General features: G+C 35.5%; 1 protein-coding gene across 7 annotated transcripts in view; it reads left to right on the top strand.

Annotated features, from left to right (window-relative positions):
• LOC139809190 (protein Skeletor, isoforms B/C) overlaps nt 1–19498 on the top strand; it is a 71999-nt gene extending 52501 nt beyond the window's left edge. For 6 of the 7 annotated variants that reach the window (XM_071771903.1, XM_071771902.1, XM_071771906.1 and 3 more), the window contains exons 5-12: nt 9650–9888; nt 10325–10505; nt 10955–10975; nt 11075–11432; nt 11895–12215; nt 12562–12685; nt 12812–13106; nt 13242–19498. In XM_071771903.1, coding sequence (XP_071628004.1) covers nt 9650–9888; nt 10325–10505; nt 10955–10975; nt 11075–11432; nt 11895–12215; nt 12562–12685; nt 12812–13106; nt 13242–13388 — 1686 coding nt within the window. In that variant the 3' untranslated portion in view covers nt 13389–19498. The remainder of the gene's footprint in view (nt 1–9649; nt 9889–10324; nt 10506–10954; nt 10976–11074; nt 11433–11894; nt 12216–12561; nt 12686–12811; nt 13107–13241) is intronic. The other variant, XM_071771907.1, reaches the window with a different exon arrangement.

Raw genomic sequence — 19498 nt, 5'->3', positions numbered from 1 at the left:
GTATTCTATTTTATCGTCATGTGCGTTCATATATTGCAGTGCCCTTTATTCGGCAAGCATACACGTGTTTTTCTCTGACGAGACAGCCTGAAACTGGAAACGCGCTCAGCATTCAGTATGCGAGGGAAAAAAAAATATTGCTCGCGACTTTGCAAAATAAACAGCAGAAATTGTTTTTTTCGACGTGGAATGTCAACTGCGACTGTATATTTCCACTTGTATCGCGGGAAGAAATTCGTTTCCATAGAATTAATGTAACAGGAAATAACGCTGCGCTATCATGTCTGACTTGACTTCAGCGCGAAACTGCTTCTTCCTTTCTACACGGAATCATTGACCCTTCCCTTCAAACAGATATCGAATACCTGCGAACCAATCGACGAGAAAGGTCGTCGGCTCGTCGGTTCAACGGAAGGCAGGAGAAACCGCGCGCGAAACGCGCATGTGAAAATAACTGCAGGAGACTTGAAACAAAAAAGGCAAGCAAATGCAGCAAAGTAAAGCGAAGTTTACGTCGCGTTCATCTAACCGCAATTACGTATTCCAGCAAAAGTTGTCATTTTTATCCAGCGAGAAAGCTCTCTGTTTCCTGCACCCTACCAATCCCCCCTTCCGCGTCCCTCTCTATATTCTCTCTGTTCTCTCTATCTACCTCTCTCGCTTTCCAACACGCCGATTGGACGGGAGCTTACGAAAGTTCCAGGTATCCCGGAGGACCGCCCACCGGTCCTTCTGTCGCCGGGAAAGTTTCGTCATTCATACTACGGCAGGACGGGCTACTAATATCGTCATATTATACCCGGAGAGCCGGCCTAGTCATCTTTAGAGATCACAGAATATTTTTGCAGAACTCGGGGGAAGAATATCATTATTTCAGTAAATCGTTTCCGCGTGTCGGTTTAGAAGAAAAAGAAAGACGGTCGATTTAAATATTTAATACGGGAAATATATATACATAGAAAATAAAATAAAATGTAAAAGGCACAATTCTCGCGAAATCCTCTGCATAAACGTATTCGTCAATTCTTTAAAATAATGTGTGTTGCTTGGAGTTAAACGAGATACTTTAGCATTAATCTTCTCTTTGCTTGTTTCTGCTGAGAGGCTCAGAAACTTGTATCTTCGCAGGCTCCGAACAGTCTCGCTATCCATTCTTTATTTTATTGATTTAAAGAAAACGGAAAAGGAATTTTGTCTGTTAAGCTGCTTAAACAAAATTAACAAGCAGTACTTCTGGTAACGTGACATTTGATTCCTGTTGTGATGTGGAATGTATCACTATGCTATATGGCCTTCACTTTCGAGCTAAGATATGGTTTTGTCGTTCGTTTTTCATTGAACTTCACGAACCTACTTTACCTTTGTAGACGAAAGTATCAAGTGTTCGTCGTTACACTCTCTCAAGTTTCCCGCCGCTAAAAGTGAATTTTTAAACGATGCTCAAAACCCACGTAATTGGACTCTGGCCCAGTAGAACATATTTAACAAGAGCTTATCCGGGGTAGTAAAAAAGTTTCGGTTAAAAAAGCTCCATTAAATCTGGCGGCTAAAGATATAGAGGTATTATGGAGACGAGGACGCGGAAGACTCGTTTAATTTATCACCTACTTAAAGTCCAACGATCTCGCGAATAGAAGGCCTTTTTTAACTCTGGTTTCAACCTGCTATCTCCTTCGAACTGTTTCTCTCTCTTTCTCGCTTGATCAGCTTTCTTGCCAATTGCTTGCCCTCCGACTTTGAATTGGGATTCTATCGAACGCTCGTAAAAGGATACTTTTCGATCTTGCTAAGCAAGGCGATACACGTTTACACAAAAGACCACCGTACTTTTAGTGCGAATTTTACTCTTGTCAAATGACGATATGGATCATTGGATTCTTTCCTACGTAAAAATCTTACGTGAGGTAAAAGATATGTGAAGTACCTCTACAAGGAATGTTCTTATTACGAAAAAAGTATTACTATAAGAAGTTATACGCCAAGAGATCTAAAAAAAATAACTAGAGAGATAAGAGAAGAAATATGGGCGTGGATATTTAAACTTAGAAGATCATAATTTTAATGAGAATAATTCTTATTTTAACTTTCTCTCTCTTCACATAAGAAAAAAACTGTCAAATCAACACTGATATACTTGTACGCAAGAACATATAATTTTTTAATAAGAATTTTAACTTTTTTTTTATTGACCTATATAAAATTTTGTTTAACTATATAAATAGCTTTATTTAAACAAGTTTTTTTTCGTTTAACGCAATATAGTCTCATTTCAAGATTATATATTCTTGCGTATATACAAGTATAGGTATCAGTATTGATTTGACACTTCTTTTTTTTCTGTGTTGGAATAACAGATCCAATTTTATAACAGTAAAATAATATATTTAAAATAGTAAAGATATGATATCTTATAAAGCTTTAGAAAATTCACTCAAAGCTCATACTCATTTACGATCTACTTTTTCATGTTCTTTGTTAATCCTATACACAGTCTTTGCTTTATAGTTTTTTATTTAGTTAACTCTACATTTTGTTTCTTTTTCCCTCTAAGTCTAATTTTTTAATATAATTATTTATGTAAGTATTTTCTGTTTTTGTAGTTTAAAAAACCTCTTATTTTTTATCTTTATCTATATATTTTTATCTTATTTTTATCTAACAAGGGAACGGTTGGAAGTGTCCTTATCGATTTGGATGAGCTTTGGATATGTTGTAGAGCATAAAAAAATATTAGACTCCTATTTTTTTTTTAGCGGCGTATCTCGACATTTAGGGGTTGAAACAACCCCACAATCCCTCGAAAATAACGAATTTTATAATTTTTAGAATATCTTCGAAAATATAAGGCGTATGAAAAAAGTTTTATACAAAAAATTTATGGTGTTTTGTGCTCTTTACAATGGCGTAATCACATTTTTCAAATATGTCAAATTTTTTAATTTAACCCCACACCCACCTATTATTTTTGTCGAGATACGCCGCTAAAATAAAATAGGAGTCTAATATTTTTTGATGCTCTACAACATATCCAAAGCCCATCCAAATCGATGAGGGACACTTCCGACCGTTCCCTTGTAAGAGTAAAACATCTTATATTATTGCTTTTATCCCTTTTTCTTATACTGTTCGATATATATATATATATATATATATATATATATATGTACATATTTTTTTTGTACTTCGTGTGTACAGGTTCTCTCTAGAGAGCCAGTTCTAAGCGTTATCAATGAATGCTGTTACTATTAGCACCGTGTTATAGTACCAGCGTATATATTACCAGCCCTTGAGGAATGATCACATGCGTGCATCGCGTTACAGAAGCTATAAACTATATCGTCACACGCCTTCGATGCAGTCAACCGATGGAATAGCCGCAAGGGACGATGCTATTGCATCGGCCAACGCGCTAACGAGACCTGATGTCTCAATTTCCGAAAGGACGTACGTCCTCGCGACAGGGGGCGATTGCGTTGTGGGGGATGACGCCCCGTGCGACGAGGGGTGATACAGACCTGATAAGGCGTTAAAATAATATACAGCCTCGGCTTGGGACCGGAATCTCCGCGATACGTAATGCCCCCTTCGTACTTATTCGTTTCTTTTTCCCGTCTGGCTTGCTCCCTTCTTCCTTTCTCATTTTCCTTTTTTTATTTTTGTCCCTCAATCTGCCCCTTTTTTCTCTTTCCCGCCGATTCACCGCCGTGCTTTATCCCCCCGTCCCTTCACGAATTGTTTCTCGATGCTATCCGTGACTCTCCAGTTTGTTAGGGGGATTTATTTGATTGAATATCGACTGCTCGAGTAGCCACCCACGGGTTATAACGGGGGTGTATCAGTAGCGCACAGACCCCGATTGCGTGAGGGGGGGTGAAAAGACGCCCCCGTAATATATACGCGGGACGAGAGAATGATGCGTTACTTTATTACTTCTTGGGCGGGGATGAGACTGATATTGACGCTTATTATAACGTTTCTGTATTCTTGACGATGTCGAGTATATATGCCGAATAATTGATTATTAATATCTGTCTAAAAATCTCAGGAGTTTTAGACATTTAGTTACAAAATATATTTGTATGCAAAGGAGAGCCTAAAAGAACATAACGCCCGAAAGAAGAAAAGAAAAGTAAAGGTTGGACTAATATAAAGTACTTCGTTTCTCGTTCTTCTTTGGAAGTACTCTTCAATGCTGATGAAGCTGAAGTACGTCGACTTGAGCAATTATTGAGTTGAAGTCATAGAAGCATAATAATTTGAAAACGAGGTTTGTTCCTTTCTAGAAAAACTTACTTTTCTTACTAATAGAGTTGAATTCCGAAGTTAGTATTTCTTAATTGCCTTATAGTTGTAATAAGAAACTAAATTTCACGAATGTTCAAGGAAAAGTTCGGAAGACGTAGAAAGATTCGTAAGTCGCTTAATTGACGTTTGCTGAACATTTAACAATCTTTGTAAGTATTCTTATTTTTATTTTATATTTCTTATAAAATCACTTTTTATATTTGTACCTAATTTTAATATTTTTAAACATCATTTTAAATATCTGTAGTTTTGCGACTGTTCGAAATTGAATTTACGTAAAATACTAAAAAAATGTTTCAAAGATTTTCATGAGTTTTTAGACACACACACATAAAGATACTGTCAATTTAATTCAACAAGCCGCATAATCTTAAATAAAAACTCTTAATAAGCATAAAAATTATTTTATAAGCAAAAACTTTATCTTATAAGTATAAACATCTCAATTATCCTTGCCTTTACCATGAAGAAGGGTAGAAAATAAATGAGGCACCATGCTTAGTATCTCACTTTAGATAGCCACACTCCGGCCTGGTACGTACGCACACGCTTTCGTAGGGAAGTTCGCATAATAGACTCTAATCCGAATCTAAATCTGAGCTTACGAGATAAACAGTCTATTAGGGAGGACGCGGGACGTTGCAGCGCGGGACGGACCCGCTCGAAATCTCCGAGGGATCGGGGGATGTAACGGCTACATCAAAGGTATCGGATTGACGAGGAGAATCCCCGTACTGCCGCATCCCGGGTTTATAAACCGTGAGATATATACGCAGCCCTCTTGCAACAGTCGTCAATCGCGAACAATCGGATCAAAACGAGCTTTTCTTGGAAAATTATCGCGAAAAGATTAAACGGCGGAGAATCGAGCGAGATTTCGTGGGACCATGTCGGTTTCTCGATGAAAAATTAACGGAGGGTCGATATATCACGGCGAGGGCGTGAATTCCGATATCATTGAATCGAAGGGTGCGACGGTGGATAAATCTACCTTTTTATAAAACTTGAGAAAATTGATTTAAATCTGGCTTCTTTGAATTTTGCTCTCGCCAATTCTTAAAAGAGCCACTTTACCGTTTAGTACTGTAATCTCCAGTTAAATGGGCGCCTGCAACGAGTTTTCAGAATTCTACACGAAATTTCGTAATAAAATAATAGATTTGAATAGAATAGCTTAATCCGATAAAAATAAAATACTTTTTAACACAGTAAAGTGCGTCAGTTACACGTAGTTAATATGTATTCTTACGTCTTGAATTTATTGGTCCACTTTGCGAGCTGCATTCAAATTACTTCTCACGATTATATGTTATATCATAATACGGGTTATAATTCGCGTCGATATTCGCGTAGATTTTTTTTTAGGGTGCACTCGAGTGCCGTTCACTTAATTATTGGCAATATTTCGTTATCGAGTGATACCATGTATCCGTATATCTACACGATTGAATCTGTGGTGCAAGTGGTTTTAAAACTCTGATAACAGTCGGATATTTGATAATCCAGTCGTAATACGAATATATCTTGTTATACTTTCTGTTATGCAATACTAAATGTCTTCTTGTTTTTCCTTTTTTTTCATATTTCGTGTCTTATCTAATCACGTTTATTACGAGTTGTGCACGTAGTAGGGTGTACGTCAAATGACATATATTAATAATGTTTCTATCATCATTAGAATGTAATTCTGTTGGGGTACGTTTCAGAAAAATAGCCCGTAGTAAATTAACAATACACAGAGAGAATTTTCTCTTAGAATTTATCATGAAAATAACAGTAGTTGTGGGACGACGTCCCACGTATTACGAAGAATTTTATGCGAGCTATTTTGATTAATATCTACCATAATAATAAATATTAATATCCATTACAATAAAATATAAAATATGTTTGATTAATTTTACTAAAATATATAGTAAAATAATTTTTCAAAAATTACCAATCTGCTTAGTGAATTTAACGGTAAAATATAACGAAAAATTCTCTCCGTGTAGTTATCAATCATATACGAGAAGAATTATTTTTTTTTACAGATTATGCAGAATTAATTGTTTACATATGTGCGATCGCAATCTCAGTTTTATGTTCCAGTTTTATAAATATTTTTCGTATAACGTCACATTATTTTACGTCATATCGTTCAATAACATAATGTCAAACGAATGAAAAATACTCGCGAAGTCGCTTAAATTAGACGTGAAAATATTGCATTTTTCCAATATATATCCTGACTTTCAATGCAGCAGAGAGCTATTCGAAATGCACCGTCAGGCATGCTAACGCTCACTCTCTCTTTGGCAGGAAACTATATTTTATAAAATTACATTCTCTCTATTATAAGTTGCGACGTGGGACGCGAATTAATACGTCGGCAGGTGGGCATGGCATTCATTTCGGTGAATGGGAGAAACACGGATGTTCGCTGTATCACTGTTTAATGCCGGAGGCCATCGATAATTAAGGAAAGCTACGTAGGTGTTATCAAATTTATTGCCAATATACGCGTCGACGTAGGAGGTTAATGTCGCTGAATGGAGTAATTTCTTGTCGTTCCATTACAAAGAGCTATTACCGCAGTATCCGGAATCAGTCGAAGTTGCGAACGTAAATTTAGTTCGGAAACTTGCAGTGCTTGTGGCTGTTATCGATTACGCGTATACTAAAATTAGAAGAAACCGGTATTTCTCGCGACAAACAAGTGTCATTCTATAATGAAAAAAATATTTCAATTTTTCACTGATATTTAATTTCCATCTTTCATCCGATCTTTTTTTATCGGTCAATAAAAAACTTTACGTTTACTTTAATAAGCAAAATTTCAAATTGATCGATAAATATTTGCTAGTTTCTTAGAGTAGTGTCGAACAACTGTAGCATCTATTCAGTTATAATGAAGGGCTGCAGTTAGAAGGCCAATTTTAAGTATGCTCCATTCAAAATGCCATTAAGAGCGTCTCGCGGCTCATTCGTACAGAACATTTCTGGGCTTGGCGTGTACCGAGCCATCAGCTAGTCGAGGGCGGTATGATTGACGAGCCCTTAAACGAAATGGGATTAATGCGCATACAAATTTCGGAGTCTCGAGGGAGTTCATCCCAACTCGTCGATAATAATTATTATTAATGATGAAATTAGTGGGCGGCCGCGTGCCGTTGATTTAGCCCCCAAAACAATCGCACGAAAAATCGAGGAATTGGTATTCCCTATTTGCAGATTGTCTCTACAAAGGCCGTGTAAAATTTAGATCAGCCATAAATTAATCAGTAATTAATGATTCCTACAACGCAATTATATTATATATTTAATTCGCAAATCGTATAAATCGAAATATGAATAAAGCAAAATCCAAATTTGTCATTAAAACATGTTTAATAGATAAAATTAAATTAATATTTGTCTGTTAAAATAATAAATGTTACTACATGACATGATATTAGAAAATATCATAGTAAACCCTTTTGTACTTATAATTCTACGCATTTTTCTCTCAGTACGTGATAATAATCTTTATAACAATATAACTGAGATTTCGTTGATAATTTCGGTAAAGTGGAAGATCGGTGTTGTATTTGTTTAGTATTTTGAGGTATCTTTGATGATTTGTTAAGCAGGGCAATCGACATCGGAGAGAGAATTAATTACGGAGCTGAGAGGCTTCCAGGCTTCAAAGGACGCGAGTAAAGTATTTCTCGGAAATGGAAATGTAAATGATGGCGTGAGTACATGCAAATGTCAAAATTTCCAGCCATTTTGCCAGTTGTACTTGTGAGAGATGAAATTGGCGCACGGCTACGTATAATTCGCACAAAGGAACTTCTACAAAACCGAAGAAACTCCCGTTGATTTGTGTACCGCACGCAGAATTCAGCAAAATGTACTCTGTAACTTCCAGAGCATATTCCTCGGGAAGCTGTTTCCAGGGAAAATCATAGCTCATCGCGATTTCAAAGACGTAATCTTAGTTAGCAAACTATTTGCGGGGGCTGGAGCTCCTTCTCGCATATATACATCTTCCTGATTTAATCTCTCGCAGACACCATCATTTACCTAATTTCTGTTTTAATAATCCAATTAAATTCATTTCAATATTAATTACTCAGTTACTGATCGTAATAGAAATGCGAAATTACAAAAGTGACGAGTTCTCCATCGGTAATTATAGCATCTCCATTTTAATTTGCTTGGACGATTGTCCATAAATTTATTATGACGCAATTACTCAAGAAATTAATTATTGACAAGCAGATAAAAAGAAATTTATAAAAGTACTTAATGCAAAAGTCCTATTGTATAGTAAGTTTAACAAAAATAAAAGTTTTTTCCTTATTCCAAAATAATTGCGTCCAACATTTAATAAACATTGTGAACACTTATTTTTATCTGTATTTTTATATTGAGAGATCCAATCTCGAAAAATTGAGGTAGCAGTTTGCTTATGTAGGAAAGCTTTTTAAAGGAAGATTTTTTTTTTTAGCAGAAACTCGATTATATTATTCTCGCGAGACAGAAAACGAAGAAAATCCGTTCGCGAAGGGCTGGTATAATATAAGCTCGCTATTTCGCCATTCACGAATAGATTTGTTCGAGGTTTCGGAATGAGCTGAGAAATCGTCGCGAACGTTGAATTTTCTTCTATAAAACGCTCCCTAGAGAAAGAGGACGGATGCAGCCCCGCTTGCTATACGACGGAGGGTGGAATCGGTTTCTCGGATTTTACGAACTTTCTACCGATAACTTGCTTCTTTACTCCCTGACTCTCTCTTTCTTTACTTTTCTTCATTCTTTTTTTTTCAACTTCCTTCTCTCACGTTCTCGTGTCCCTCCACTAAGACGTTTGACGGAACTTAGAATATAAACGACCCGAAACCCCTCATCGGTACGTCAACTCGAACGCTGGGTGGGATGATAGATCGACTCTTTCGACGACGACGCCGCGAAGATATAAATGCATACTTTTGAAAGGCTAAACTAGCGGGTTTGCCGGAACGATTTTGTATGATAAAATAGCTTAAATTATATAATCTATAAAAAATATTTGCAATATATATAATCGGATATGCGTGATTTAATATTTATTTGTGTTTTCTTCTTTCTTTTCATCAAAATCTGTGATATAGCTTCTTTCTATATAATTCAAAATTATAAGAATGTTCGTAAATTATTGAAATAAAGTCAAACAATCGAAATAAAATATTAAGATACAGAAGATACTTGGGAAGAGCTGTACGAAATATTTATTTAAAAAGTCAACATCGTCCCTCTTATGAAAGTATTGGAATCGTAGAGTTGTTAAAATCGTTGGGCACGGAGACAGAAATAAATACGTTATTTCCACATGTTCCAGGTCGATTTCGGCGACGTTTTCATACCGTCTGACTTGAAGGTACCGAAATTGCAAGTGCTTCCTGAATTTTCGAGATTGGCGCACGGCCTCCGCAGCGGCAACATCAGTATTCTAGACAGCAAAACAATCTACATTCCAAATTTGCATTACGACGGTGGTGGACCGGACGCTTACTTCTGGGTAGGCAACGGCTCAGAACCCAGCCGTTTTGGTATCAAGGTCCCCAATGAAGTAGACAGGTCAGTTGAGACACAAGCAGTCTGGAAACAATTAATGAATTAATTTTCATAAAACTAATATTATCATTCTCCTGTAAAAAATCTAGAAAATGTAGATTTCTGCATAAAAAATTATACGGGAAATAAATAAATACCAAAGACTCTATCGCATAATTTTTTTTAAAGCAACAAATTTATTGTTATACATTTTAAAAACTTATTTTAACTTTAAGTGAGCCTTATATAATTACTTTTAATAATACGGGTTTTATTTTCTCCATCTGTATATATATTTGTACATGTATCCGTATATATTTAAGAAATTAACATTACTTAATTTAGATTTAATTGAAAGATATAATGTTTCTACAAAAGTTTGGGTGTACTCGTACTTTAATTTAAAACATTTTACTCAAGTTACTGCAATTATTATTAATCTAATCTAATCCGCCGACAGTTTGGCACCATTAAGAGGATACCAAGGAGAGGACATCGAGATCGTCTTGCCGGGGAACTTGACGGTGTACGACATCAGCTGGCTCGCGGTGTGGTGCGTTGAATACAGACACAATTTCGGCCATGTTCTAATTCCAAGGGACCTCGACGTTCCACCGGCTCTCGGCCAGACGAAAATTACGGTAAACCAAAATGAGTTCTCCAATCCTGATACGCCCCAAACTTTCGTGCCTTACGTACCCTCATTAACGTTCACTATGAAATGATAATATACGCGGCTCCGCTCTTTGATATACGGTATATACACGATGAAAAGCTTCGCCTTAATGAAGACGAATTGAATGCACTGTGAAGAGGAACGTTTGCGTCTTTATATGATAAAATACACGTAGCTGCTAATATTTTAGATTCAATAAAAATCGTGCCAGCAAGGCTCTTATTGCTCTAGTCATTTTTAAGCAACTGTACAATATATCTTCTTAAAGCTAAATGAAATCAAGGATCATGGATTTCATCTTGAGAAGTTCTCAATCTTCCTGATAATATAACGAAATCGTTATCACGTTTGTCGTTCAAATTCAATCATTATATTCTCTTTAATAACGTTGCTTTTGATTTTTAAATGGAATAGCCGCCATGGTGGTATAATCCAGTAAGTACAACGCGATCGATGCACGATATTTTGCCGTACGGATGATAATTCCCCGTATTGAGGTCACAGGTCACAGATTCGCGATATTTTCTTTTTCAGACGAGCAGCACACCGACGCCTAAGGTGAACAACTGCAAAGAGATGCTAAATGGCCGTATTCAAGTGCAGTGGCAGCTGAAGGGTGAGGACGTGCAGATTCGACTGTCGGGACGCATCAAGGAGGACCAGTACGTGGCGTTCGGTTTGTCGGGTGAGGAAGGCAAGGCCGAGATGATCGGCGGCGACGTCGCTGTGATCGGATACAATAAACGAACCGGCAAGTTCATCGCCGAGGATTACTACATGTCGGACTTATCTCAGTGCGATGGCAAGAAGGGTGTATGCCCGGATGAGAGGATCGGCGGGAGAAACGACGTGGTGCTCTTGCATGGGGAAAGGAAGAATGGCATAACAACGGGTACATTTCTATCCTATACGTTATAAAGGACGATATTACGATAGAAACGGAAAAAATAATACATGGCTAATTGTTACGTTTATTCTCTTTGACAATTTTACCCTTTACGCGACTTAAAACATGTGTGGTCTTATATAAGAGATTATTAGTCATTTACTAGTTATATAAATTTACCAGTTACATAATAAAAATTTACGAGAAATTTTTCATTAAACAGTTCAATTTTATTTAATAGATAAATTAGAATAAAAATGTAACATAAATGAATATGTATAGGAATTTTATAGTTAATTGAAAATCTATATTTAAATGCCATTTGCGATTTTTAATGTAACAACTAGCGTGTAAAATTATTTTTGAATGTATTCGCATCAACTTGAATGTTTGTCATAAATTAAGTAAACTAAAGTATACGAAACAGAAATTATTGTTAGAGTGGTGCAATTCATATTTCAATTGCAGTTACGTACACACGTCCGATGAGAACCAACGAGCCAGAGAAGGACAGGATGATTCCGGAAAGAGAAACCAGCGTGATCGCTGCCATCGGAGTTCTGAATTCGCAGGGCGAAGCAAATGCTCACGAGAGATTCGATAAGACTACCGAGGATATTCGTATCGATTTTACGTCGAGAAATGTTCACGACTGTACAAATTCCCTGTACAATATTCCGGACGAACCTGATCTTGAACCCTGGACGCCGGCCGTTATCAATGATAAGAATCTTTTCAGTGCAAGAATTGGACCAACTGGTTCGAAAAGAGGATACTCAAAAATCACAGGTATTAATTACACATTATGACCGAATTATATATCTAATTCTTATTTTGTTAAGTAAAACCGCACCGTCTTATGTTAAATGTATGTAGAATTATTTGATGAAACTTGGAGATGAATTAAAATAGAATTTAATTAAAATCTAATTAAAAGATAGTATCTTATTATATATATAAAAATAATATATGTCATATTAATAAATTTGTAGATATTTTTTATATTTATTCTACTGTAAAATATTAAATAGTATTAGTATTATGATAATGTTGAAATTGTTTACCGTTGACTTTTTTCCCCTTAAGATAATATAGTATTTTAAGGCCATAATCAGTGATCCTTATTGCAATTTAGGTACACCCTCTTGGGGCATCGCATGGTATATCAATGATTTGCTGATCCCGGAGATCACCGTCGAGCGAGGAAAAACTTATACCTTTATTGTGGAGGGTGGAGACGATTATACCAATCCCGCTAGGTGAGTCTTGAGAATAACACCCTTCAAAATACGTACACGGTACAAGATTAGATTGAGATCGCTATAATATTCCCAGTATGACATTGTGAAACGCATTATTGTGAAACGTTCATATACCTTCGACAGGTATCATCCATTCTATATAACTGACAGTCCGGAGGGTGGTCTTGGACAACAGACAGGGAATCAAATAATGAACGAAAGAGTATTTGCTGGCGTAGAGCGTGGTTCTGACGGATATTTCGAACCGACCGCAAAGGGTCGTTATTGCGAATGGGTCCGCACCACGGTGGATAACCCGGATAATTACAAGACGTTTAAGAGGTTCTTCGAAACGCTCGAACTCAAATGCGACAAGGGCGAGCCTGCCAAGCTCGTATGGACCGTGGAAAAAGACACGCCGGACTTAGTTTACTATCAGGTACGAATTTGAGGGAAAAGCCAAAACTTCGAACAATTACCTGCAAATATATAAATTATTTTAGTTTTAAACAATCTTATTAAAATTTATTCATTTTCTGAGAAGATTACAATATCGTATAACTTACTTGTTCAGTGTTACACGCACAAACATCTGGGCTGGAAGATTCATGTCGTCGACCCGGGACGGTCGCTGAGAAACATTAACGGTGTCAGTCAAGTTTTGCCTGCGTTTACGACATCTGTGGTGTCCATCATCGCACTTCTTTTATTCTCAAGATGAATCATTGCGTTTCCTTCTTTCAACGTGGAACAAATAATAGAAGACAAAGATGACGACGAAAATTGATCGATTTAAGATGATTACGATAGCTACAACAATGTACACACGATTGTTAAATCGACGAAACACATACAAGGTTGTATGAAAGTATTTAGTACGTAAGATTTACTTGTAAGGTAAAAGATTAGCAAAATATTTTTAAGACCTATCAGATTCAATATTTCATATTATATATACATATATATGAGATATATATATTATATATAATACATATACATGCATATACATATATACACAAGTACACGCATACACATATATATGTATGAACATGAACGCAAAATTTCCATACTCTTTGATATAAAGTCAAGGTGACAATAATAATGATTAGAGGTGGGTAACCAATGAAATTCTGACAATAATCATGATCAGGACTGAATAATCAATGAAATACAATAATTACAATCAGAACTGAGTAATTTCCATATTCTTTGACATAAAGTCGAGCTGACAATAATAATGTTTAGAGATGGGTAATCAGTGAAATTTTGACAATAATCATGATCAGGATTGAATAACAAATGAAATTCAGACAATAATTATAATCAAAACTAAGTAATTAATGAAATTTGGACAAGAACGATTGTTTATTATTAGGGAAGGGATATGTCAAAATAATATCCGCGGACGAGCTGATTAGCACGTAACTATAGATATAAATTTGATGCGGAGAAATGGAGGTGCATCAGCATGTACAATGTAAATTTTGCACAAAACTATAGTTGATCTTAATATAACTTTAAATCGATGATAATACGTAAGAAATACATTTATAAATGCTGTCGACTTGACAATAATACGTAGAGTAGTCAATCGAGAGAGAGAGAGAGAGAGAGAGAGAGAGAGAGAAAAAGAGAGAGAGAAAGAAAGAGAGATTAACGAAATGTGAATTATGTACAAGAAAGTAAAGAAAAAGTAATACTTAAGGGTGATGTGCAAGTTACAAACTATCCCTTATACGTATAACAATAATATATGTATATACTATAGAGTGGACCTTCCTAAAACGGAATGAAAGTGTAAAATGTGCCTTGGGTACAGATAATAAATGTCTTTAATTACAATGATTAGGACTCACTCGGCAAAATAAGGACACCATCTAGTACTTTGGAACTGGTCTCTTGTGCGTGAAGCGTGTCGCATCAGTAAAGCTACAGTTTAAATTTTATAGAAAAAAATATCAAAGAAGAAAACTCTTTCAAAAACTATTTCTTCAAATACTCAATACGGTTTTAATTATATGCCGACACAACTATCATTGTTAAACAACGCATTATTCGCGTAAATTTCGCGAGTAGCAAGAATAATTCCTATAAGTACAATAAAGGAAGGAAACATAAAATTATCAAAAAATATCAAAAGGCGGCTTGTTGCCGACAGATATGTCTCATATCGCAAAACGTACAAGGGATATGTAAGACGTGCAACCAAGAGAAATCAGCGGAATACATAATCAATTTAGGGTAGTGAATTTAGTGTAACGCCTCTCGTAATGTCAAGTTTTAAATGTGTCCAGCTCCTAAGTGCCGGGGTGTCCACAAAATTCGCAGCAGCAAATTCTTTGCGATTCAACCGCTTATCGCACGAAGACCAGTCTGTATTTAATTACATACATATATGTATACACACACAAGTATCATACATATACCGAAAAGAACTCTCTGAAATTTACATTATCTAATAGGTTTACGAAGGATGAGCCGTTAAAAAATGAGAGAGAAGCGTTATATAGGGACTCGTATTAATTACCGTAAGTAAATAAATGACAATAAGAACGTTTAATCGATGTTTGTGTCGCTAAATTTTCGATATGACAATACTTGAGAGCAATCCCGATCAATAACGAGATCTTTGCTCGAGACGTAGGCTATGTCGCTATATTTTTCATTCGTTCGTTTTTTCTTTTTCTAAGGAAACCATTTGAAAGTAACAGATTCTAGTTTGTAAGTGGATAAAACTCCTACTTCTGTGAATGACAATAATAAATTATCAACTTGCAGGATTTACAATAGAAGCGGGCTGCTCCCAGAAAAGGCCGCTTTCTTTCCGAAATTAGCTATAATTAAAGCTCACAAATTTACATAACGAATTACATGTGTACGAATCAATCATTCGCCCATATAAATGTACGAGACAAATTATAAACAGTGTATTATTCTGCAATAAAACATAAGTCATAAGTCGCGTAGGTGAAGTGTTCCATTCGCATGATGTACATGTACAGATAATATATAGACAATAACGTATAGATATATTGTTCGTAGTGTGAGTACAAATAAAATTTTACTAATTTCGGTAATTACTAATTTCAGTAATTAACGAAGTTAAGTCAAAAATGTTAAATGAGTTTTTAGTCTTTTAGTTCAAGTCATTACAAATAATTGATTATCTTCTCTGACGTTTTTACATCATTCTCTAAATCGTTATGTGTCTAAATTAATTAGTCTCGCAAAATTACATGAAGTAAAAAGAAATGCTAGTGTACATCTTTGTATTAATAATTTCTACACATTTCTTATATAACTATATACTTTTCTTACCTTACCTACTTTGTTATTTCTTCAGTTAACCAGTGCGTAATTCCATTTTTCCAGGAGCAGCCCGATTACATCCCAAGTTGTTAGTTCATAAGAGACAAATAATAGCTTAGGTCCTAAGAGAACTTTTTGGCTATATTACTGTACATTAATACGTATAAAAAGAGGATAAATGAAACGTGTTTGTGGAAGCGCCTCCGGAGACTAAATTCAAAATATTAGTCGTCCGGCACAGCATGCGAACGGTTACCGTCAATGTTGTACAGTTTCAAACGTGATTTCGAATTGTTAGTGGTACTTAGCGTGTAATATTTACAACTCTAGATCTATCTTTGAATTAATATAACTAAAATGGTCTACTTATAAGCTTCCATCCAAGCACGGTTACTATGTAAGACACGTGGAGCGACAGAGGTGCGGTGAGATAGAGTGAAACTTAACGCGTTACTATGTACGAATGCAATTTATGCATTTTTCCATAAACAGCGGATTCTGATGAAAACTAGGCATATAATCATATTAACGATAGGTTTTACAAAAGAGTTTTGGAATGACGTCTTAGCGCATCTTCCGTTGCGTTTTAATTGCAATGTCTCGTTTTAGATTTCATACGTTTTTCAAAAGCTATATTTACGCGTGGAAACAACACGAACAATGTTGCGATTTTACTCTAAAAATACTCTGTAATTATTTGATAATACTGTCGGCTTATTAAAGGCATCGATATACGCTGATTAGCAATTATTAGGAAGATTTTGCAATACTGTATCTCTATGTATTATATACATTTTTTCACAAATATCAAAAGAGAAGTTTTGCGAATATTGTGAACTAACTGCGAGTTAGTATCAGCGCTTATTACTTTGCGTTTTCATCACCATTTATTATATTAATTACTTCAACGTTCCATGTATGCAAAATTTACACGATATTGCAAAAACTTCTTATATATTTCCATTTTGGCTTCTCTTTTTCGCGCGATTATTGTATACGTTTCAAAACTGTACAATTAGCTTTGTATACGCGCAGACTAATATTTCAGACAATATATTGTAAAAATGATCGCTTTAAGTACGAACGGTCTTGTAACTTTTCGGTAAGGGGAATAAATAGCTGTAAGAGTTCGAGATAAAAATTATTTTAAAGTTTGTATTAAGCAAGGAACGAAGCGTCGTTAATATGTACAGATGAACGATGGATCCGAATCATACCGCGCTTAATCTTTGCATCAAATGTTGCGTCCCGCAAAAATCTTTTTTGCGGTGTGTGAAGTCGCAATATCGGAACGGTTGCAACAATATCAGCGCGTTAATTATATCTTCTTTCTATATTATATAGAAGCTATACAAAAAGAAAGCTCTATATTATATAGAATTTATTTCTGAAGAATTAGAGCTCTTTATTACATTTCTTCAGAAGAACGCGAGTTAATTAAATCTGCAACGAAAAAGAAGACTTAAAAAAGATTCAGAATTTTCCCGTATTATGTTTTTCTAATTTTTTAAAAATTAGAACTTTTTAAATTTTAATCTTAAGATTTTAAACAACTCTTATATATGTATAAGAGTATATTTGTTGAATCTACGGGATTCGCTATCCAATTTAGAAGAACATTAATATTCTTCGACTTTTTATTATAGCATTATTAATTAATCTATAAGATTGTGTAAATTGAGCCACGTTGCATATCTGACGGTCTTGATTGTATTAATTTCCTCGAGCACTCGCTGTCTTCTTCGAGTATTGATGGCTCATCAATATAATAAATGAAAAGACTGAAGATTTAAACGCCAAATCGATGTTGATGCATCCGATTCCTAGAAAGAATGAATTTCGCGAAAATTGGTGATCTCATGAAAAAAATTTCGTAGGCAAGGCACTCATTTTTAAGGACTTTTTAGATATATCGTTCTGCATACGAAAAGTGCATCCGTACCGAAAAAAATCAGGACGTCTTACGTAGCGAGTGAAAGTATTAGCTGGCGAACGAAAATTGATCGTCTTGCAGGACTAGCGCGCGCGTGTCGAATTGTATCCGAGGAACATTGAAATTGTCAACCCTTTCGTTTCTCTTCAGCATTTACGTGTTAGAATAGCTTAACTAACAAACTAACTCTACTAATCGTCTAATCGTTATCGCGGACACTTTATCCAAGATGCTCGTTTACCTCCTGTTTCAAGCAAATGCACGAACTACATTCGAGTTTAAATTCGAAAAGTATTTGCAAGAATGCCGAAGAATTCTGACACGACATCCTTTTTTCACCGCGGGGATGTCATGTTAGATAACACCATGCTGAAAGAATAGGAAATAACGATCTTCTCGATTGTTCGAATCTACCGAATATATAATATATTATGAAACATATGTCCCTTTAATTAATTTCAAGTGAATACGCAAACAACGCAGGTGTCTGAAAGATGTCTGAAGGTGTCTAAAGAAATCTCTTTAGATGCTCAACCGTGTTGTAAACGTTTGATGTAGCGTTTTTAAGTCTTCTGAGATGTTGTTGTCATTCGGCGCGGTCAAGATCCAAGTATTTTTTGTGTCTTCGGACCCCCCCATCTCACGTATTGAGACGAAAATTCATGATGGTTTTCTCATATACATATGCATTAGAGAAAGTTGTTCTAAATGATATCTAGCTATTCATTCATTCCGAAGTAAATTTGCCTAGAGATTATTAAGATATCAATGCTCATGGTTTCATCGTCGCGAGCACCATTTAATGAAAAGTCAATCCTTACTGTTTAAATCGTAATTTGACATATCTCGTAAGATAAACAAAATCGGGCAACGTCGATCGCGGAGCGCGCGAGCGTCGTTAAAATTCCGATTGTTTAGTAGATAGGGAACTTTGTCGAAAATGTTAATTTTCTTTATATAGTCTATATGTAATGTACCGTATAAATGTTTCTCTCAGTTCACCTGTAGTATTATTTAGAAGGCGCACGCGTTCTTCAAAATCAAAGCCATGCGTTCGAAGAGAGGGAAGTTTCTGGCTGGAAAAGAAGACTGCTCCCGTTTCGACAGAAAAACATCGTTCTCTTGACAATAGAATAGAACACGCAATGAACCATATCACTATTGCTCTTCAATGTACGACATACGTTCAGATTTCCATAGGATACGTCGTTTCATTTCAGCCATTATTCTTGCATTCCGTATTCGTTTGCCGTGCTCGAATTTATATTTGTACGATCAAGATACGTGATTAGAAGTGTCTGTCAACTGCAAAACCGAGTTCTAAGTGTTGCTACGAAATGTATCTCAGGATGTTCTGCTCTTTTACGGACTATGAGTTTCATCGCACGTTTCACACATTAATCTTAATGGCTTTGATAGCGCCACATTTATTACTAATTGGGTAAAAAGAGCATATCTAAGTAATCACGAGGTATATGATATATTATGATTACGAATTATTGAACATTGTATCAAATTTTATATTCACTTCTTGTGGTTGACAATAAACTGGTTTTATAAAAAAAAAAGAAGAAAAAAGGAAAAAAGAA

Source organism: Temnothorax longispinosus, chromosome 2 (assembly GCF_030848805.1).
Source record: "Temnothorax longispinosus isolate EJ_2023e chromosome 2, Tlon_JGU_v1, whole genome shotgun sequence".
Classification (NCBI taxonomy): Eukaryota; Metazoa; Arthropoda; class Insecta; order Hymenoptera; family Formicidae; genus Temnothorax; species Temnothorax longispinosus.
Note: the sequence above shows the minus strand (reverse complement) of the source record. Positions and strands in the feature narration are given on the sequence as shown.